We start from the raw sequence: 23190 nt of genomic DNA, 5'->3' as shown, positions 1-23190 counted from the left end.
TGGAAGGATAGCTTGAATCCGGGTGATTGAGGCTGCATTGAGCCGATGGTGCCATTGTACTCCAGCCTGGGTGACAGTGAGACCTAGTCTAAAAAAAAAAAAAAAAAGAAAAAATCCCACAAAAAAATAAAAAATGTGGCTTATGTTTGTGGCTTGAATTATAGTTCTATTGTACAACGGTAGTCTAGTTCAACTTCCTCCTTGAACAGATGAGAACGCTGGGGTCCAGACAGAAGCCCTGACTTAGTGGAGGGCACACGCTATAAAACACTGTCATCTGCAGTCCCACCAATCTCTCAGTGCCCACCCCAACTCTGCCAGACACACCCCTGGGAGCCCTGGGTGTGAAATGGGTGGACTCGCAGACCCCTGGGCTGCGCACCTCAAAGGAGGTGTTCCAACACTCAAGGCACTGCCTGTGTTTTTTGGGGAGTGAAATAAAAACCTAACAACGGTGGGGTCACAGTCTCCAGTAGGTCACATTTTAAAAGCACTTTAGGCTCTGGAGACTTGGGGTGTGGGGAGAAATGGGGAGAAAGCTGGGGGGTCCTGGGTCTTCCCCCGTTTATTCATATGCAGAATAATCCAGATTAGTTTGCCAAGCCCGCTGATAACCACCTTAAAAGCAGAGTCCCTCCTACCTCCCGCGAGGCATGGGGTAGAACCTGGCCTGAGCCCTGACACAGGCGGGCAGCCACTCCAGGATTGTTTGACACGTAAACAAAGCCAAGTTTCGGTTCGATTGGCTTGATCCTGAAAGAGGAGTGGGCAGTGGAGGGAGGGGAAACCGGGCGCCAAAGCAAATTTCTTCATTTCATAATTTCATCTGGCGCCGCGTTCCATCAGCCTGCAGTGTGGAGGCTTTAGGAGAGGCAGTTAGAAAAGGAGAGATACTTATCTCTCAGCCCCAGAGCAGCACTCGTGGTGCCTGTCTAGACTGACAGGTGGAGCTGCTGGGCTAACTACGGATCTGATGGGGAAGTTTTCCTTGACTTTCACGTGGCTTTGGCTGGGGAGCCCTGAGAAAGTGGCTGCCTCCTTTTTCTTAAGCCTGGCTTCCCATACGGCAGTGGCTGGGGGAGAGTGATGGAGAGAAAGGCTAAGCTAAGGGCCAAAGAAAGTGGAGGAAGGCTGGCTTGTCCCGCTGGACTTCACGGCGGAGCTGCTGCAATCTCGCAGGCTGGGCTCCTGCCCGAGGTGGACCCGAGTGCCTGCGGGGAGGCGGGTGTGGCTCCTCTGGGAGGTGACAGCTGGCGGGGCCCGTTCGGATCTGGTCTGCTCCGGCTCCCCTGTCGTAGCCGGCGCCCTGGAACCAGCGCATGAGCACGTCTCGGAGGAGTCCGATGCGCTGGGTAGGGCCGGGTGGTCACCCCCGCCCCGCTTCCAGGGGTGACTGTGCCTCTGACGTCAGATGGCTTTTGGGTCATTCCTTGGCACCAGGGCTTTATTTTCATAACAGCATGAAGTGCCGTGAAACTGGAATAGGCGTGTCCTCTGCCTCGACCCTCCCCCGCCCCTTGTCCCTCTGCTCACCCCTCGCTCCTTCCCTCCCTCCGGCGAGGGCCGCCTTTATAACAACTGCTCGGAGCGGGAGAGCGGGATAGCTGTCCGAGGGCGCCCCCAGCACTGAGGAGCTCGCCTGCTGCCCTCTTGCGCGCGGGAAGCGGCACCAAGTTCACGGCCAACGCCTGGGCGCTAGGGTAAGTGAGGCGCCGGGAGCGCAGAGTGCTCGGGCCTCTGGATTTAAATCGTCTGGGGAGAGCAGGGCCTTGGGAGGGGTGGGTTAGAAGAGGAGAGAAATCTTGGTAATGGAATACAGTTGGCTATGAGAAGAAAATTCCCTAGGAAACAGTTCCTCTAGTTTAACAACTTAAATTTTTTTTTTTTTTTTCCTTTGCGGGTTTCCCAGACTAAGATAGACGCGGAGAGCAAAGAGATGATCAGGGTAATAGTTTCTGCTCGGACACATTCTACAAACTTTGAGTAGGTGGAATCCGGCCAGGCAGGAGGTGAGCGGCTCTGGGATCACTCTGAAGGAAAAGAATAGAGGGAGAGAGATCTCAGAGGACCCAAAGGAACTGGGAGTGGAGGGGGAGTGGGAAACAAGGGGCAGGGGCAGGAGGGAGGACACGGTGACAGCTGCTACTTTACCCAGATACTGCAAAAAGCCCTTCTGAGTTTTGCGAATTAGATCTGGAAGCCCATCCCTTTTCTCTTGATGTGTGTGGCGGTCAGTTCCACTCTGGTGTCCCTTGAGTTGCTCAGGAACCTGGGACAGAAGGAAGTTGAATGCGCACTAAGAGCTCACCTTCCACCCACAACTTTATAGAAAGGACTTGGGAATAGCGTAGATGCTGTTCAATCTGGTCCCTTAAACGTCCTTGGGGAAGGCTGGCAAATAGCTTTATTTTATTTTATTTTATTTTTTGAGACCATCTTTCCCTCTTGTTGCCCAGGCTGGAGTGCAATGGCCTGATCTCAGCTCACCACCACCTCTGCCTCCTGGGTTCAAGGGATTCTCCTGCCTCAGCCTCCTGAGTAGCTGGGATTACAGGCATGTGCCACCACACCTGGTTAATTTTGTATTTTTAGTAGAGACGGGGTTTCCCCATGTTGGTCAGGTTGGTCTCGAACTCCCGACCTCAGGTGATCCGCCTGCGTCAGCCTCCCAAAGTGCTAGGATTACAGGTGTGAGCCACCACGCCCGGCCACAAATAGCTTTAAACATCCGTGGGAAAGGCTAGCACACAGCTCTAAACATCGATGGGAAAGGCTAGCCAACAGCTGAAACCTGTTCAGAATCAAGAAATTTGAAGGGCTTTCGATTCCTGACTTCTTTCCAGGCTGATTTTCTCCTCAGAGGCTTGTGTAAACAACATACCTATTGAGGGGTTCGGCCGAATCAGCCACTGCTATGGGTTCATTCCTGAAGGGGAACACTTCAGTCACTTCAGATACAATGGGCTAGGGACCACTGGAGGGGTGAGGGCAAAGGGGGCATACAACCTCCAGGTTTGAATGCCGGTGTCTGCTAGGTGAGGGAAGGAATGAGGAGAAGGAATGGCCGGGAGGGGCGCTACCCGGGAGACAAGGGGCCCCTCCAAGGGTGTGGAGAGGTGAGTGCTTCAAGGGCAGAATAGAATGAGCAGAACCCTTTTGTTTCCTGGGAAGAGCTCTCAGCCTTGAGTCAGGAAGACTGATTTCTCCTCCCACGTCCGCAGGAACAGGGAACTGTGATCAGCCAAGGGGCTGGGCCTGAGTTCCTCATAGGGATCTTGGGGAGGCCCCCAATTTCCTCTCCTGTGTTTAGATTCTAGCCCCTCTCTATCTGCACACGTCACCTTGGAAGTCCTCTTTAGAACTGGCTTTTTTTGTATTCTAGTCTTTAATGGTAATCAAAGACTACAAGGTATGAAGAACAATTTTGACGGCGTGATTTTATTCTTCTCATTCTGAGTCCGCTACTATTTAAAGTCCACAGATTAAGCTGAGGAATTCATATGGTGGTATAGTAAATAATAAATTGAATAGTATTTTTGCTTGAGGAGTCTTTGATTTCCTGAGTAGTTCAGGGTGTTAGTTTCTTTTGTTCTTATTTTTATTGCACTGTGGTCAGACTATATGGTCTGTACATTTCTTATTTTAGAATTCCAGATTTGCCTTTGTATTCTAAATCTGCTCATTTTTTGGCAAATGTTCCATTTGGCCCATGGACCATAGTTCCTATTAAGCAATCATAATAGAGTAGGGATGGCAAAATATGGTCCATGGACCAAATATGACCTATAGCCTCTTTTTGTAAATAAAGTGGTTTTTTTTTTTTTTTTAATTGTTTTTGTTTTTTTTGAGATGGAGTCTCACTCTTATCTCCAGCCCTGGCTGGAGTGCAGTGATGAGATCTCAGCTCACTGCAACCTCCGCCTCCCTGGTTCAAGCCATTCTCCTGCCTCAGGCTCCCAAGTAGCTGGGATTACAGGCGCTCGCAACCATGCCTGGGTAATTTTTGTATTTTTAGTAGAGACGGGGTTTCACCATGTTGGCTAGACTGGACTCAAACTTCTGACCTCAGGTGATCTGCCTGCCTTGGCCTCCCAAAGTGCTGGGAGCATAGGCATAAGCCACCACCTGTAATCCACCATTTTACTGAAACACAGCAATGCTCATTTGTTTATGTATCATCTTTGCTGCTTTCATGCTACAAATGTGTGGCTTGCAGAGTCTAAATTGCTTCTAATCTGGCCCTTTACAGAAAATCTACGCTGATCACTGATATAGAGGATCTGAATTATATATGATTAGTAATGGAGATCTAATAAGATATGAAGACAGAGAATATTTCTATTAAAGTATCCATAGAACATTTACACAATTTTACCATGTTCTTATTCATATTGTATATTTTATCTTCAGTGTAGAGCATCCCTAATTATTGTAAAACAAGCTTTTTGGTCAATATAATGCCTTTTTACTTTGATTACAACTTTGTATGATACGAAAACCTCAACTTCTGCTTAATTATTTTACCTTGAATAACCTATTTAACTTTGTGTCTGACACATAATACTTATTAAATAAATATTACCTGTTAGTATTTCTTCTTTTTGAATTTATTTTCATTTCTTTCTGTTCTTTTGCTTTTAACTCTTGCGTATCTTTTTGTTTTAGGTTAGGTTCTTCTAGGTATGATATAGTTTAGTCTTTTTTTTTTTTTTTTTTTTTTTGAGACAGAGTCTCGCTCTTGCCCAGGCTGGAGTGCAGTGGCGAGATCTGCAAGCTCCGCCTCCCGGGTTCACGCCATTCTCCTGCCTCAGCCTCCCGAGTAGCTGGGACTACAGGCGCCCACCACCATGCCCAGTTAATTTTTTTTGTATTTTTAGTAGAGACGGGGTTTCCCTGTATTAGCCAGGATGGTCTTGATCTCCTGACCTTGGGATCCGCCCACCTTGGCCTCCCAAAGTGCTGGGATTGCAGGCAGGAGCCACCGTGCCTGGCCTTTTTTTTTTTTTTTTTTTTTTTAAATAAAACAGTTACCATTTACATTTCTTGTAATAATAGTTTCTTGTTATTGTCATCTAATTTTAGGCCATATGGTTTGGTCATCTCCATCTCCTTCTGCATTACATAGTATATTTCACATTTTTAGATATACTAGGCAACTGAGTAGATGGTAGTGCCGTTCTCCAGGCTTGGAAAGATAAGCTTGTAAGGAGAGGTGATCAGTTTAGCTTTGAACTTGTTGGATCCAGTGAATATTACCCTTATGTATCAGAATAAGATATTTAAATGAAGGGATCTTTGAGAGCCTTAAGATAGTATACTAGTAGAGGGCTGGCGTGGTGGTTCACACCTGTAATCCCAGCACTTTGGGAGGCCAAAGCGGGCTGATCACGAGGTCAGCAGTTCAAGACCATCCTGGCTAACACAGTGAAACTCTGTCTCTACTAAAAATACAAAAAAAAAAAAAAAAAAAAAAAAAAAAAATTAGCCAGACATAGTGGCAGATGCCTGTAGTTCCAGCTACTCGGGAGGCTGAGTCAGGAGAATGGTATGAACCTGGGAGGCGGAGCTTGCAGTGAGCCAAGATCCCATTGGGCAACAGAGTGAGCCAAAAAAAAAAAAAAAAAAGTAGTATACTAGTAGAGGACTTTACTTTATTTTCCTATTTTCTGGAAATTTTATTTCTTTGAATTCTGGGCATAAGAGATTTAGAAGCTATACTCAAAATATTAAGCTTTATTTTTAAAAAATGATTTCCAGTATTTCGCTTTACATTCACATTACTCAAGTCTACATGCTTTGTTTAGGGTGACAGGAAGATGGTAATACGCCTAGGGAACTACCTGGAAGTGTAGAAATTAGAATGAACACCGTGGTTATACTTGTTTTGATCTGTCTGTGGTGCTATCATGACTTATTTTCTCTCATTATTACATAGAAACTCAATTCATGTTATTCAGATGTTATTCATAAGTTATTGCCATGATTAATCCCTTTGATGTCATCAGAATTGGGATGGCTACCCAGAATAGGGGATCCTGGAGATTTCCCTGCAGTCACTTTGCATTTATAATTAACCCTTTATCAAGGACAGAGGGATTTCTGTGGGACTTCTCCCTTAAAAGAACTCAGCCTGAGTGGAAATATGAGGATTAACATCAGCACATATTCGTCTTCAAAAAATTTTCCTCGCCATTACTCACACTTGCTAATAAATAACTTGCTTTGGGTAAATATTCAGCACTCAGTCTTAGTCCAAAGCATTTGCTCAGCACTCACTGCATAGAGTACAGAGTAAGGGGGATACCAACAAATACAAGTTTGCTCTATTTTCTTAAGAAGCTTGTTTTCTGATAGGCAGCTCAGCACTGATATTAATTTGTAATATATAACACAGATATGGAAAAACTTGAGTGCCAAGAAATATTTAATTGTAAAAACTGTGAAGAGATCAACACATTTAGAGTGCAATAGGATTTCAAGTCTAGGTGTGATGGCTCATGCCTGTAATCCTAGCACTTGGGGAGGCTGAGGCGGGTGGATCACTTGAGCCCAGGAGTTCGAGACCAGCTTGGCCAACATAGCAAAACACTGCCTCTACTAAAAATATAATAATTAGCCAGGTGTGGTGGCGCATGCTTGTAATCCAAGCTACTTAGGAGGTTGAGGCACAAGAATCACTTTAACCTGGGAGGCAGAGACTGCAGTGAGCTGAGATTGTGCCACTGCACTCCAGCCTGGGCGACAGAGCAAGACTTTGCCTTAAAAAAAAAAAAAAAAAAAAAAAAAAGCTATAGGATTAATAGTAATAATAATAATAATTCAAAAAACTCATGATAGAGGTTAAATCTTGGGCAAAGTTTTGCAGAAATATGGTAAGTGGATCATAAACAGGAGGGAGAGGATCTTTCTGGTTAGGAGAATAATTCATGTGTTGAGGCAAAGAGCACGAGAAGACCTTAAATGAACCCAAATTCCCTTCCAGACGGAAAATACAGAACTCTAGGAAGATTTGCTTGCCTGGCATAGAGGTGGAGGGTTGCTTGTTTTAGAGACTTCTCAGCAAGCCAATGCTTGAATATATGGTGGTTTACATGGAGAGAGGTTGGGGTCAGGGAGAAAAGCTCTAGAGGTGATGACAGTGATTTAGAGGTGAAAAGGAGGATTGAATTACAATGATGACTACTCACGAAGAGCTATTCTTCCTGACCATGTGACACTGGACATGTACCTTACTCTCTCTCAGTTAGGTTTCTCACCTATAAAATGGGCTGTAGGAATGTTAAATGAGATAATGGTTGTAAAAGCATATAAATGACGGAACATGTGTAAAAAACACATAACTGCTCAGCATAGTGCCTGACTCATAATAGGACTTAGGAGGTGACCGTGGTTGTCATTATTCTTACTCATAATTACATCATGACTGTTATTACTACTGCCTGAATGTAGCAATTCGAGAATACAGAGAAAATGAACATGCTAGCAAGTCACACATTTTCAGGGCTGGGCTGGTGCAAAGACACATTTTGACAGAATGGGAGAAATCCCATAGGGAGGGAGAAATCTCATAGGAGGGAAGACAAAGTCAGTTTGTCTTTGCAAGGTTCCAGGCCCTAGGTAGCTGGGATTACACCTACTTGGGAGGCTGAGGCAGATGCTCTGGGAAGGACTGCATAGAATCAGCATGGGCAACCTTCCAGGCCTAGTCATAAGCAACTCTAGACACTTCCCATCTCTCTGGTCATGAAGAGGAGTCTCAGGTTAGAAACCCAAAGTGGGAGACTCATCACATGTTCACGTTTGTCCCTGCACAGTGGTCAGTGCTGTGTGTCAGTCAAGGTCATGTCTAGAGTCAACGCTGCTCCAGGAGCCTCTGGCTTTGTCCTTCAGGCGGGCAGTCCCCTGGTGTGCCTCTTCTTCCGACCCTTCAACCTTACCTCCAGCCCTGGCTTTTAGTTTGGATAGGAGTTTGTGGCACATATTCTTTTAATGACAGGAGATGGGGCAAGAGTGAGGATGAGGGGGAGAAAGAAAGATCTGGAAGTTTTGTACATGAAGCTCCCTATGTACGATGGGTGAACGGTGGAGCTGAACATGAGCTCAGACCACGTAGTTCAGCAGCGCATCCTGCATTTTATAGATGAGAGGAGGCTTTGAGAGGTCAAGCGACTTACTTGTTCACACAGCCTGGCAGCTGAAGCTCCTTCTCCCTAAAGGGGAGGAGGAACAGAGGGCTTGGAGTTGAGCCCAAGAAGTGACTTATCCCTCATTTTCCTTTCCTCCCTCTTCCTCTTGTTCTTATTCTTCCCTTCCCTCTCCCCCACTGGTTTTTTAAAGCCTTTCTTTTGAGGCTGGGCATGGTGGCTCATGCCTGTATAATCCCAGCAATTTGGGAGGCCGAGGTGGGTAGATCATCTGATGTCGGGAGGTCGAGACCAGCCTGACCAACATGGAGAAACCCCATCTCTACTAAAAATACAAAATTAGCTGGGTATCTTGGCGCATGCCTGTAATCCCACCTAGTCGGGAGGCTGGGGCAGGAGAATCACTTGAACCTGGGAGGTGGAGGTTGCGGTGAGCTGAGATCATACCACTGTACTCCAGTCGGGGCAACAGCAGTAAAACTCTGTCTCAAAAAAAAAAAAAAAAAAAAACAACAACAACACCCCCCCCAAAAAAAAAACCCCAAAAAACACCTTTCTTTTATGCCTAATTCATTCCAAAAGGGCTTAAGACAGCAACAAGTGATTCCAGGGTCTCAGCTGTGGGCATCTTTGTGTTACTGGATGGCTGTGTGTTAACTGTTAGCAGCTGGAATAAGTGAAGAGGGTCTCGTTCTAATATTCAAAGTCCTTTGCTCATGCCCATGGCCAGAGGCTACTCATGCTGAAACATTACCATCTCCTTCCAAAGTGCAGGGTTTAGTCACTGAGTACTGGGTGGAGCACATGACTGGATCCCAGTTAATCCCTTCCTGCTTACCAGTAAAACCTCAGGATTCATGCTTTCATGGGAGCCACCTGTGGCCACTAAGATAGGAGCGGGATGCCAACATGGCCAGGCGCTCCTAATCTCAGACCCAAAGTGCAATTTTTGGCAGCCTATGTGAGAAGGAGGGTGGGAGGAAGGGTGTTTAGACCTAAGGATAGCAGCCTGAGGGTTTGAGAGGAAACCAGGCGCAGCCCATCCTATCCTATCTCACGAGCAGCCCGTCCTCCTCCTGACTCCCCTTACGCCACACACCGAGCGCCATTCTCTTGCTGCCTCATCCATTCTGGTTAGGTACTTACTGAGCATCAGGTGCTAGGCAAGTGGCTGGGGAGAGAGAACTTTTAATGACTCAGTCTCCAGTCTCCGCCTGCACAGAACCTTTGAGTCTAGAGGGAAACACAGACTTACTGACAGACTGGGTTGTGTAACAAGCGCTATGGGAGGAAAAGCTGAGAGTGTCTGAGAGTTTATGAGATGTGTGTCTCATCAGACTTGGGCATCAAAAAAACCAAAAAACAAAAAAACCATCCTGGAGGAAAGGACATCTAGTCAAGTGGAGGGGTGGGGTCCATTTGGTCTTTATAGGAGCAAGTTCTTTGTTGACTGGACTCTAGATCTCCCTTCCTTTGACTTTGGTTACAAATAATATCCAAACCACACCGCTAGTCTCATTCTCTTTTCTCCTTCCTGCTCCAACCCTTTGCTGCTCTCCCAGGCTGTTTCTCTAGCTCCAGACAGTTCATATTCCTAAATGCTGATTGCTTCTCTTTTCCCTCTCATATGCTGCTTTCTAGAAATCCTTTTCAGTTGTTCAGAAGCCTGTCCTTCTCTTCCAATCCCCTGGTGTTGTTCCCTTACGTGGGTCATTCTCTGGGCAACACGGTAACCTTTCAGTGCGGACTCGCTTATTAATAACTCCAGTGAGTTTTATTTTCCTCTGACTAAATTCAAAGTACTCAGAACATTTTAGACTTGTTAAGCAATCCCTGTCAGCTTAGGGATGGGGTGGGGGAGGCTAACAGAGGTATATTAAGAATGATAATTCCGGGTACGGTGGCTCACGCCTGTAATCCCAGCACTTTGGGAGGCTGAGACGGGCGGATCACGAGGTCAGGAGATCGAGACCATCCGGGCTAACACGGTGAAACCCTGTCTCTACTAAAAATACAAAAACTAGCCGGGCGAGGTGGCGGGCGCCTGTAGTCCCAGCTACCCGGGAGGCTGAGGCAGGAGAATGGCGTAAACCCGGGAGGCGGAGCTTGCAGTGAGCTGAGATCGCGCCACTGCTCTCCAGTCTGAGAGACACGGCAAGACTCCGTCTCAAAAAAAAAAAAAAAAAAGAATGATTTCAAACTAATTAGTTATCCAGATTAAAAATTTACTAAGAAGGTTTTTTTTTTTTTTAAAGACATTTGTGAGATAATTGGGAAATATGAATCCTAACTACATAGTTGATAATAAAGGATTCTTGTTAGTTATTAAAATATGGTTAAGAAGGAGTTTTTATATCTTTTAGAGAGACATTCTAGGCTGGACATAGGGGCTCACACCTGTAATCCCAGCACTTTGGGAGGCCGAGGGGGGAGGATCCTTTGAAGCCAGGAGTTCAAGACCAGCCTGGGGAACATAGCAAGACTCCATCTCTACAAAAAATAAAGATTAAAAACATTAGCCAGGTGTGGTGGCATGCACTTGTAGTTTCAGCTTCTTGGTGGGGTGCTGAGGTGGGAAGATACCTTGAGCCCAGGAAGTCAAGGCTCCAGTGAGCCTCAGTCACACCACTGCACTCCACCCTGGGCGACAGAATGAGAACCTATCTCAAAAAGAAAAAAAAAAGGGCCGGGCATTGTGGCTCACGCCTGCACGCCTGTAATCCCAGCACTTTGGGAGGCCGAGTGGGGCGATCACCTGTGGTCAGGAGTTTGAGACCAGCCTGATCAATATGGAGAAACCCTGTCTCTACTGAAAATACAAAATTAGCTGGGTGTGGTGGTGCATGCCTGTAATCCCAGCTACTCAGGAGGCTGAGGAAGGAGAATCGCTTGAACCTGGGAGGGGGAGGTTGCGGTGAACTGAGATCACGCCACTGCACTCCAGTCTGGCAACAAGAGTGAAACTCTGCCTCAAAAAGAAGAAAAAAATACACATACTATTTATAGATAAAATTATATGGTGTCTGGGACTTGCTTAAAAATAGTCTAGGGAGTGGGGTAGGGGATGCAGACGAAACAAAATTGGCCATATAGGAATAATTTTTGAAATGAAGTGCTGGATACATGGGACTCTATTATAAAACTTTCTATAATGAAAGCAAGTTTTTTAAAAAAATGTTTAATATTTTAAAAATAGAGACATGGTCTTATTCTATCTCCCAGGCTGAAGTGCAGTGATGTGATCATAGCTCACTGCAGCCTCAAAATCCTGGGCTCAAGCAATCCTCCTACCTCAGCCTCTTGAGTAGCTGGGACTACAAGTGTGCCCCACTGCACCTGGCTAATTTTTACATTTTTATTTTTCTAGAGACAGTGGTCTCACCATCTTGCCCAGGCTGGTCTTGAACTCCTGGGCTCAAGAGATCGGCCCGCTTTGGTCTTCCAAAGTGCTAGGATTAAAGGCATGAGCCACTGCGCCTGGCCGAAATAATGTTTTAAAGCACTTCAAGAACTGTTTCTCCATTCCCGCTTGCATGATTGGGAGGTGGGAGGTGGAGGTGAAATTTGGGGAAATTGTTTACTTCTTCTCTTTACACCCACTGCCATTGCTCTTGTTGGATCCTGGTCTGTGGGTGCTGTAAGACCCTGAGACACAGCACCCTCTTCCGCAACTGCACAGGAAGAGGAGCCTGTAGCTTCTAGATGGGGGCTCTGCCTTACCGTCTGTCTGTCCAGTACCAGAACTGTTCTTGAGGCAAACACCACATCAATCTCTGTCAAGATTTAGAGTCATCAGGTTCAAAGTCCCTCATAACGACCAGGTAATTATGATTAACAGCTACTTGTCCACCAACAGTAATACCTGATGGGTGGGGAAGGAGCAGTTGGTAGGGAGGGGCAGGGAGAGGGAGAGATCAAAGGGAAGAGGGAAATACCTTTCCTGCTAGACATCACCCTGGTGATTAATCTGCCGGGGTGTGGAGAGACTACAGTGAAGTGCACAGGGCCTGAGTTCCTTCCCCACGCAGCCCTTGAGTGAGGCAGTGTCTTCCTCTTCCACATTCACGGTGTAGCCTGGGAGAGCCCTCATACCTCCCCTTTCCCATGTCAAAGAGGGGATCAAAGAGGGGACATTTGTAGGCAAGGCGGATCAGAGTTGGGCGCTTGGATTGCAGGGGCTGCCGATATCTGAACCTCATTTGCCTTTTTCTCCTGTTTCTCGTTCTGCACTGCCCTGTAGAGGTATAGCCCATTCTTTGTGCTCTGCTGGTGGTAGCGATGGCTGTGGTGTAGATTCCAGGAGGCCAGACTGTGCAGGTGACAGACCCACTGTGAGGGAAGGTGGGGGGAGGCCCACGGCCATAGTGACAGGTGCCATCCGTCTCTCTCTTCTACTGTGGTAGGGAACGTGTCTGTTTCCCCCTTTACCACTGAGTGCTTAGAGCAGTGATCAGCACAGAGTGGTGCTCGGTAAATATCTGTTGAATGAATGACTACATACAATAAAGTTAAGCTTGGAGAGCCAAATTTATTAAAATTCAGGAAGATTGATTTAAGCTATATCTGGTGTCACTTTAACACACTATACATAATATTGTGATAATATATATTCATATGATATTCTTATGTGTATCATACATATTTATGCATATGCATATATTTTATATATGCATATATTATATATACATATGTGTATATTTTATATATACATATACATATGTGTATATTTTATATATACATATACATATGTATATTTTGCATGTATACATATACATATGTACAATCTTTTCCTACTTGCTATGTGAATTAAATAATTTTGGTAAGATGACTATCTCTTCTAACGGAAAAGATAATTTCGTGGGTTTTTTTTGTTTTTTTTTTTGAGACGGAGTTTCATTCTGTCGCCCAGGCTGGAGTGCAGTGGCATGATCCCTGCTTACTGTACCTCCGTCTCCTGGGTTCAAGCGATTCTTCTACCTCAGCCTTCCGAGTAGCTGGGATTACAGGTGCGTGCCACTATGCCCGGCTGATTTTTGTATTTTTAGTAGAGACAGGATTTCACCATGTTGGCCAGGCTGGTCTCAAACTCCCGACCTCAGGTGATCTGCCTGCCTCAGCCTCCCAAAGTGCTGGAATAATAGGCATGAGCCACTGTGCCCGGCCAAGAAGGTTGTTTTTTCTGCTCTAAGGAAAGAGGCAGGATTCAGTGGATGCTTCGTATCTTTTCCTGCTTCCCAACCCAGTTCTTCCTCTTGTTTTGGATTTCTTGCTGCATCATCTCTATCCCTCTTTAGGGCTGGAGGTGACCTCTGCGAGCCTTCTCTTCCTCTAACTCTGGCCTCTTTCCTGCCACACCATAGTTCTCTTCTAGTCCATTCAAAACTTTTTAATGCCACGTGAACAATCTCATTGGGAAACAAAAAAACTCAAGAAAAAATATTCCATGCCCAAAAAGCATGGAACACAACAGAAAGAATAGTGTAGAAGACACTTAAAGAAGCAATAAAATAATTTGAATGACATTGTTGAGAAACTGGACCTAGAGCTATGTCTAGCCTTGTTGAAGCTCAACATCTTATTCGACATTGACTTTGGAATTTGCGAGCCACCTGTTTTGAGGAAATGGGGTCACTCCTTTCTCTTTTCCAATTTCCCAATTTATCTTCCCACTTGTGCCCTGAATCCTGAGGATTTAGATTTCCTAGGGGTATGCTCAAGGAGCTGGGTCTACAATTCACACGAAGGTTGTAGGGGCAGAGAAAGAAGCCTTTCACCTGACAGATTAAGGACAGATATATGGGAAGTAAACTGTTACACGGCCAGTGGATTCCTGATGATCCGAGTAAGTAGATTTCTCGCTTTGTAGATGGTCTATTACTGGGATTTCCTATCCTCCTGGGCTGAACTAGGAGGATGGAACCAGGGTCATAATGAGGCATCTGATGAGGGCAGGGATAGGGAGAGAGAGAAAGAGAGGTAGAGAGGAGAGAGAGAAGGATATCTCAGATCTCATTTTAAGGCTAATTTGAGAGGAGATACCTAGAGTACTTGAGAGCTTGGGTCCTGGCACTAGACGACCTGGATTCAGATCCTGGCTCTGCCATTTCCTGGTTGTATGATGTAGGGCATGTAACTTGACTTCTCTGCCTCAGTTTCCTCATCTGTAAAATAGGGATAATAGTTTTGCCTCATAGGGTTGCTATGAAATGAAGTAAGTAATGTATACATAGAGTGATTAGAAGTCAAAATTCGAGGCCGGGTGGGGTGACTCAACACCTGTAATCCCAGCACTTTGGGAGGCCGAGGCAGGAGGATGGCTTGAGCCCAGGAATTTGAGACCAGCCTGGGTAACATGGTGAAACCCCATCTCTACAAAAAAAATACAAAAATTAGCTGGGTGTGGTGGCGCATGCCTGTAGTCCCAGCTACTCAGGAGGCTGAGGTCAGGGGAGGATGGCTTGAGCCCAGGAGGTGGAGGTTGCAGTGAGTTGAGATCGCGCCACTGCACTCCAGCCTGGGTGACAGAGCGCGAGGCTCTGTTCCCCCCACCTCCCAAAAAAAGGAGTAAACATTGGAGCCATACTAAAAATTAGCATGTTAGCTATGAAGATTATTTTTTGTTTGATTACCTGCTGTTTATGTGCCATCCAGGACTTTCATCTTTACAGGTAGCCAATTTAGAGCTGGTTATGACAGACGAGACCCCTTTCATAATTTTTTGGAATTAATGGAGCCATCTTTATACATCTTAAGGAGGAGGCCGGGCACGGTGGCTCACACCTGTAATCCCAGCACTTTGGGAGGCTGAGGCGGGCGGATCACCTGAGGTCGGGAGTTTAAGACCAGCCTGGCCTACATGCAGAAACCCCATCTCTACTAAAAATACAAAATCAGCCGGACGTCGTGGTGCATGCCTGTAATCCCAGCTGCTCAGGAGGCTGAGGCAGGAGAATTGCTTGAACCCAGGAGATGGAGGTTGCGGTGAGCCAAGATTGTGCCATTGCACTCCAGCCTGGGCAAAAAGAGCGAAACTCCGTCTCCAAAAAAAAAAAAAAAAAAAACACCAAATCTTAAGGAGGAGGGGCAGAATCATTCTGAGACCACAGAGCCTAAGAAGAGGACGCAGCCACTGGCTCAGAAGGGAATGCTTGGCCTTCTTTTTTTTTTGAGACGGAGTCTCGCTCTGTCGCCCAGGCTGGAGTGCAGTGGCCGGATCTCGGCTCACTGCAAGCTCCGCCTCCCGGGTTCATGCCATTCTCCTGCCTCAGCCTCCCGAGTAGCTGGGACTACAGGCGCCTGCCACCTCGCCCGGCTAGTTTTTTGTATTTTTTAGTAGAGATGGGGTTTCACCGTGTCAGCCAGGATGGTCTCGATCTCCTGACCTCGTGATCCACCCGTCTCGGCCTCCCAAAGTGCTGGGATTACAGGCTTGAGCCACCACGCCCGGCCATGCTTGGCCTTCTGTAGAAAAATCTACCATTCAGAGACCATCCTGGCGAACACGGTGAAACCCCATCTCTACTAAAAATACAAAAAAAAAAAAGTTAGCCAGGCGTGGTGGTGGCGTGGTACCAGCTCCTCGGGAGGCTGAGGCAGGAGAATCACTTGAACCCGGGAGGCGGAGCTTGCAGTGAGCCGAGATTGTGCCACTGCACTCCAGCCTGGGTGACAGAGCAAGACTCCATCTCAAAAAAAAAAAAAAAAAAAAAAAAAGAAAAATCTGCCATCCAGATGACTCCTCTTAACCATGAGAGACTAGGATGCTTACAAATAACTGGATCAGGGCCAAAGGTAGAGGCTGCGAAATTATGATTAAAGTGTTAACTTCAAGCTTAGATAGTTCCATGTTCACTAATTCCTAAGAAAACACTAGCAAAAAAAATATCAGGATCCCTGGCAGGTTATTTGTAACATACATAAATATATATATATATATATATATATATATATATATATATATATATTTCAAGAGACAGGGTCTTGCTCTGTTGCCCAGGCTGGGGTGCGGTGATGTGATCATTGCTCACTGCATCCTTGAACTCCTGGGCTCAAGTGATCTTCCCACCTCAGCCTTTTGAGTAGCTGGGACTACAGGTGCGTGCCACCATGCCCAGCTAATTTTTCTTTTCTTTTTTTTTTTTTTTTTTTGAGATGGAGTCTTGCTCTGTCGCCCAGGCTGGAGTGCAGTGGCCAGATCTCGGCTCACTGCAAGCTCCGCCTCCTGGGTTCACGCCATTCTCCTGCCTCAGCCTCCCGAGTAGCTGGGACTACAGGCGCCTGCCACCTCGCCCGGCTAGTTTTTTGTATTTTTTAGTAGAGACAGGGTTTCACCGTGTTAGCCAGGATGGTCTCGATCTCCTGACCTCGTGATCCGCCCGTCTTGGCCTCCCAAAGTGCTGGGATTACAGGCTTGAGCCACCGCGCCCGGCCCTAATTTTTCATATAAAGATGGAGTCTTGTTACATTGCCCAGTCTGGTCTCAAACTTCTGAGAGCAAATGATCCCATTGCCTCAGCCTCCCGAGGTGCTGGGATTATAGTAGCATGAGCCAACACCTCCAGCCCTGTGAAGTTTTTTGAAATTAAGCTTCAAAATACCTCTTCAGAGTGTTCAGGTTCTCTGGCTTTAAGGTAACTATTAAGATAGTTCAACTGGGGGAAGGGACACACGAGATTTCTTCCTGTTCTTCAACAGGTTTTAGAATTTACTACAGGAGATAGGGGAAAGTTAGTAGCTTTACTTAATGTAGTAAGCTCAAAGTCAAAACCCTGGCTAAACAGGCAAAATTCGTTTCCTAATCCTTTTTTAGTCTTCTATGTCTGAGGACTGTGTTAGGAGACTCACCACCTTCTCCCCACACCAACATTCCTTTTCTGCAGGTCCAGAATGGCTACAACAGTCCCTGATGGTTGTCGCAGTGGCCTGATATCCAGGTACCACAGACTTTGTGATAAGGCTGAAGCTTGGGGCATCGTCCTAGAAACGCTGGCCGCAGCGGGGGTTGTGACCTCGGTGGCCTTCATGCTTGCTCTCCCACTCCTCGTCTGCAAGGTGCAGGACTCCAACAGGCGAAAAATGCTCCCGACTCAGTTTCTCTTCCTCCTGGGTGTGCTGGGCATCTTTGGCCTCACCTTCGCCTTCATCATCAGACTGGACGGGAGCACGGGGCCCACACGCTTCTTCCTCTTTGGGATCCTCTTCTCCATCTGCTTCTCCTGCCTGCTGGCTCATGCTCTCAATCTGACCCAGCTCGTCCGGGGGAGGAAGCCCCTCTCCCTGTTGGTGATTCTGGGTCTCGCCGTGGGCTTCAGCCTCGTCCAGGATGTCATCGCTATTGAATATATTGTCCTGACCATGAATAGGACCAACGTCAATGTCTTTTCTGAGCTTTCCGCTCCTCGTCGCAACGAAGACTTTGTCCTCCTGCTCATCTATGTCCTCTTCTTGATGGCGCTGACCTTCCTCATGTCCTCCTTCACCTTCTGTGGTTCCTTCACGGGCTGGAAGAGACATGGGGCCCACATCTACCTCACGATGCTCCTCTCCATTGCCATCTGGGTGGCCTGGATCACCCTGCTCATGCTTCCTGACTTTGACCGCAGGTGGGATGACACCATCCTCAGCTCTGCCTTGGCTGCCAATGGCTGGGTCTTCCTGTTGGCTTATGTTAGTCCTGAGTTTTGGCTGCTCACAAAGCAACGAAACCCCATGGATTATCCTGTTGAGGATTCTTTCTGTAAACCTCAACTCATGAAGAAGAGCTATGGTGTGGAGAACAGAGCCTACTCTCAAGAGGAAATCACTCAAGGTACAGACACAGCCTGGCTAGGCAGAGAATCCCTTGTAGAAAGGTGGGGGAGAATCATAGGATGTTATAACTGTAAGGAACATGCAAGATTTTCCAGATTATACTCTTGATAGACTAGGTAAGTTCCTTAAGGCTCAGATCTTTCTTAAAATCATCCAGCCTGTTAGAGACAAGTAGAACAAGAAGCTGGCCTCTGGATCTTTACTGAGTACTTTGTACAATTGGTGTAGACAGGGGAGAGCCCTCCTCACTTCCCCTTTCTTGTGGTGTAATTTCCTGTGGGGCAGAACACCTCAGAGCTTTCTGTGCATCAAAATAAGATGCAGCAAAGAAATAGAAAAGGGATAACGAGACAAATTCCCAGCAATAAGTAGGTGAGATTGTGTTTTTTGTAAAAGATAGCGAGGCATTCCTTCCAGAAATGTAGAGCCTTTGTAGATTTTAGTGCATGAAACCAAGCCATGATTTCCTGCAGTGATCACAGAGCAGAGAAGGGAGAAAGCCCTTTTATCACAAACCAGCAGGAAGTCTCCTTAAAATTGGTAAGGATTCTGGTTTAGTGCAAAGAACCACATTTTTTTGTGTGTGCTTCTGGGCCCATGGGAAGGAACAGATCATAGCTGACATACAAGAATCAAATGATTCAGGCCAGGCATGGTGGCTCACGCCTGTAATCCTAGCACCCTGGGAGGCTGAGGTGGGAGGATTGCTTGAGCCCAGAAGTTTGAGACCAACTTGGGCAAAATAGCAAGACCTCATCTCTATTTAAAAAAAAAAAAAAAAAAAATCAAATGATTTTGCTCTTGTCTGGAGTTGTGAGAAGCCAGATATTCTCATGTTGTTTTCATAAGCAAAAGAGGCTAAACTGATGGCCAGAAAGTGCCCCTGCTCATAGGGACCTAATCATTGGTCTCCAGGGTTACCCTGACCTTTATGTCTAATCACAGGGAGTGGGTGGTTTTGGGATAGGAATGAGGAACCTCCAAGGCCACGTTCTTAGCGCCAGCTAAAAATAGGTCTTTCCTTTGCTCTTAAGCCTGAGGTGTGGAACTTCCTGGCGCTACTCACTGCAACTGTGGTCCCTTTCTAGGGCACTTGGAAGTCTGAAGGGAGGTTATTGAACCACCCAGCCCCTCCTGTCCGTTCCGTGGCTTCACTCCATCACCTCACTCCTGGACTTCCTGTTCTCATTCACTGACGAGTCTTCCTTCCTTCATTCATTTTATGGACCACTGTCAGCTTTCTCCCTTAAAATGCTGCTCTGGCCTCCATGTTTTGCTGCTCACTTTCCTCCCTGGGTCCCATGATCCACCCCATCCCATCAAATCCTTCCTGAGCCCTTCCACAGTTGGAACCAACAACCTCTGAAGCTTTGCTCTCAGTCCAGATAAACCAAGTCACCGCGCTTTCCTGCCTGTGCCCGTGCTCCAGGTGTGTCTGTCCTCTGCCTGGCGTAGCTGTCTCCCTCTTCTGCCCTTCTCCAGGATCAGGCATTCCCTAGTTACCCCTGGTACTCATTCCACCCTGTGCATCTGTAGGACTTTGAAATGCTCTTATCAGTGTCTGTCTCATTGCATTGTTATTTATGGGCCTGTCATATGTTCCTCACTCTCCAGCGTCAGCTGCAAGGAGGGATCATTCTGGTTAATCCTTATGTGCTTCACGATCTCTTACATAAAGGTGTTTAAGTGTTTATTCAGCAAATTGGGCAGGTAAATTTGGTGGGAAATAAACGAATTGCTTTGAATTGCATTCATGATGATTGCATGTGTTTATCCTTCTTTCCCAAGCCTCTGATTTTCCCCAAATACACAGAAAACAGTTGCTCATCAATCCTGCTCTTCCCAAAGAAAATGATACAAATATGTACATATTTTCCTTGTCAGGCAGTTAAGGAAATAGGTAAATCCCCAGTGAGATTCACTGTAGGTACACCCCTGGCCAGATTTATATCTGAAATGACTGGTTTTTATGACTTTTCTTTTCTTTTCTTTTTTTTTTTTTTGAGACGGAGTCTTGTTGTGTCGCCCAGGCTGGAGTGCAGTGGTGCGATCTCTACTCACTGCAAGCTCCGACTCCTGGGTTCATGCAATTCTCCTACCTCAGCCTCCCAAGTAGCTGGGACTACAGTCTCCCACCACCACGCCCGGATAATTTTTTGTATTTTTAGTAGAGATGGGGTTTCACCATGTTGGCCAGGATGGTCTTGATCTCCTGACCTCGCGATCCGTCTGCCTCGGCCTCCGAAAGTGCTGGGATTACAGGCATGAGCCACCACGCCCGGCTTAATTTTTTGTATTTTTAGTAGAGACAGAGTTTCACCGCGTTAGCCAGGATGTTCTCGATCTCCTGACCTTGTGATCTGCCTGCTTCGGCCTCCCAAAGTGCTGGGATTACAGGCATGAGAGCCACCGTGCCCGGTTCATTTTCAAATGTGCTTTTGAAGTGGTCCTAGGATGAGGTGGGGCTCTGGTGAAGTTCTGAAAAAGGGTGTCCCTAGTCATTATAGTTATTCATTCATTCAACCACTATTGTGTTTGCTTTGTGCCTGGTCCTAGGCTTGGGGACCTAGTCTCTCTCCCTGCAAGAAACTTAAGGTCTGCTGGAGAGACAGGCAGTTAAATGGGCAAGATGTCACATTGTGATCAGTGATACAACGGGGTGAACACAGGTGGGGGCCCCAGTGCTTTTATTTCTCCTCTCCCTCTGTTTCAGGTTTTGAAGAGACAGGGGACACGCTCTATGCCCCCTATTCCACACATTTCCAGCTGCAGGTATGTGATTTTTTTTTCTCCCTCTTCGTCAAAGGCATTAGCCCCTCAGGAACACTGATCCTTTGGAAACAGGCGATATTGCCATTCTGATGGCCCCTAGATGGCCACTTGAAGGAATGATGGGTCTTCTTTCCTCTAATTGGCCTCATGGGGTTAGTGGGGAAGAAGGAGAGCTTGGCATAGAGAGGACTTGGGGGTGGGAGGCCTGGGAGAAGGGGAAGGAATTGAGACTCCTGCCCAGACTGGAGACCTGTTGAGATGGCAGGAACTGGAGTGGGTTTCACGATATGATTGTTTCTTTTTCATAACCAGCCTCCCCAAAAGGAATTCTCCATCCCACGAGCCCACGCTTGGCCGAGCCCTTACAATGACTACGGAGGAAAGAAAGAGGGCAGCTAACTCTGTCCTGAAGACTGGGACAAACACAGCTGGGCGGCAGATCCAGCGGGAGCTCAAAGGGATGTGGGCGAAATCTTGAGTCTTCTGAGAAAACTGTACAAGACGCTACGGGAAGAGCTTGCCTCCCTCCCACGTCAACCACAATTCTTCCATGCTGGGGCTGATGTGGACTAACACGACTCCAGTTCTTAGCGGCCTGTGGTGTTTTTTTTTTTTTTTTTCTCATCCTTAGGATACTTCTTTTAAGTGGGAGTCTCAGGCAACTCAAGTTTAGACCCTTACTCTTTTTGTTTGTTTTTTGAAACAGGATCTTGCTCTGTCACCCAGGCTTGAGTGCAGTGGTGTGATCACAGCCCACTGCAGCCTCAACCTCCCGTGCTCGAGCAGTCCTCCCATCTCCGCCTCCCAAAGTGCTGGGACTACAGGCATGAGCCACAGCTCCCGGCCTAGACCCTTACTCTTGCTGTTACTTTCCATGGACTAAAGGTCTGGTCATCTGAGCGCACGTTGGCTCACACAGCTCTAGGGGCCTGCTCCTCTAAGTCACAGTGGCTTTTGTGAGGATTGCTTGGCCCAGAGCAGACCTGCACATCTGAACAAAAACAGCACAGGCCTGTCTCTCAACCCACTGGCCTGAATCTACACTGGAACCAACTTGCTGGCACCCCCGCTCCCCAACCCTTCTTGCCTGGGTAGGCAAGGCTAAAAGATCACCCTACATTTACTCATCTCTCTGGTGCTGCCCCACATTGGGCCTCAGCAGCTCCCCAGCACCAATTCGCAGGTCACCTCTCTCTTCTTGCACCGTCCCCAGACTTGCTGTCAATTCCCAGATCTAATCTCCCCCTACGCTCTGCCAGGGATTGTTTCAGACCTCACTGGCCCAGGCCCAGTTGCTCCTTGTCAGGAGAATTTGCAGATCATTCTTACTCTAAATTCCTGGGGCTGATACTTCTCTGTCTTGCACCCCAGCCTCTGTAAATAGATTTACCGCATTCACGGCTGCATTCTGTAAGTGGGCGTGGTCTCCTAACAGAGGAGTGTTCATTGTGTAATAAGTTATTCACCTGAGTATGCAATAAAGATGTGGTGGCCACTCTTTCACGGTGGTGGCAGCAGTTACCAGTAGTGAGCATTAGACGCTGGGGGAGAGAACACGGGCTGCCCTGCGAGCTTCATGTTGGAGCTGAAGTTCAAGTTCACTTCCTTTGGCTTTGTACTTGACCCTTCTTCATGTGTCTGTCCTGTTGCCTCTAAAACAAGTGTGTTTCCCCTAATTTTCGAGGTTGTCATTGGTGAGAGAGCCAGGATCGTCACGGGGCCTGAGGTTTTACTCCAGCAAGGCAGAGGAGTGGCAACCTTGGCTTGGGGTTTGGCAGCCCAGGAAAGGCAGGGAGGGGAGCTCAAGCCGGTTTCATGTTTCACCCAAGGTCTAATTGTGGGAGAGGACAAATCCAGATCCCCTATTTGACAGAATTAGTTCACAAATGTCTCTCGGCAAAGACATGATACTTAACCATGATAATTGACTTAATCCGAGAAATAGCTCGGTAGGGCAGAGCAATAGGAAATCTCTCTTTGGTTATGGAAAAAACATAATCCCTCTACACAGAAACTGAGTGACGTGTAAAAATGTGTAGCTAAGTCAGGGAGTTACTTCCTAAGAGCCTGACGCTCTGCTTTTCATCAAAAGGAAAAACCAGAGTGAGGCAGAGGCGAGGGAGGTGGAGGTGAACGGATGATGTGCTGAGTTAGGGATGTTTATATGCCACAAAGGTTTGGTTGGTAGGTTTGCACTAAGATTAGCCTAGCTTTGTACTGAAAAGGGGGAAGGCCACATAGTGACACAGATCCGTCTGGTCTTTCCCAGGAGGTGTGACCTAATGAGGTTTGTTGTGAGAAGTAAGCAATGTGGTTTCACATATATTATCTATCATAGGCTAGCTAGGGACTCAAGAAATGCATATTCCCTCCCCACTTTCTTTCTTTCTTTTTTTTTTTTTTTTTTAAGATAGAGTCTCACTCTGTCGCCCAGGCTGGAGTGCAGTGGCATGATCTCGGCTCA

At 46.9% G+C, this 23190-nt stretch overlaps 1 protein-coding gene across 2 annotated transcripts; it reads left to right on the top strand.

The window, feature by feature from the left end:
- Window positions 1–1569: 1569 nt before the first annotated feature.
- On the top strand, window positions 1570–22243 carry LOC105482090 (G protein-coupled receptor class C group 5 member A). Of its 2 annotated transcripts, XM_011742015.2 has the most exons (6): window positions 1570–1700; window positions 1910–2009; window positions 11787–11965; window positions 17024–17952; window positions 20668–20726; window positions 21039–22243. In XM_011742015.2, exons 4-6 carry the CDS (start codon window positions 17031–17033, stop codon window positions 21123–21125), a joined length of 1068 nt encoding a protein of 355 aa, XP_011740317.1. In that variant the 5' UTR covers window positions 1570–1700; window positions 1910–2009; window positions 11787–11965; window positions 17024–17030; the 3' UTR covers window positions 21126–22243. The 2 variants fall into 2 exon arrangements, with proteins under 2 accessions (XP_011740317.1, XP_011740306.1); XM_011742004.2 differs by lacking the exons at window positions 1910–2009; window positions 11787–11965.
- The last annotated feature ends 947 nt before the right edge of the window (window positions 22244–23190 follow it).

Source organism: Macaca nemestrina, chromosome 10 (assembly GCF_043159975.1).
Source record: "Macaca nemestrina isolate mMacNem1 chromosome 10, mMacNem.hap1, whole genome shotgun sequence".
NCBI classification, from domain to species: Eukaryota; Metazoa; Chordata; class Mammalia; order Primates; family Cercopithecidae; genus Macaca; species Macaca nemestrina.
This window is presented reverse-complemented; position numbering and strand designations above follow the sequence as displayed.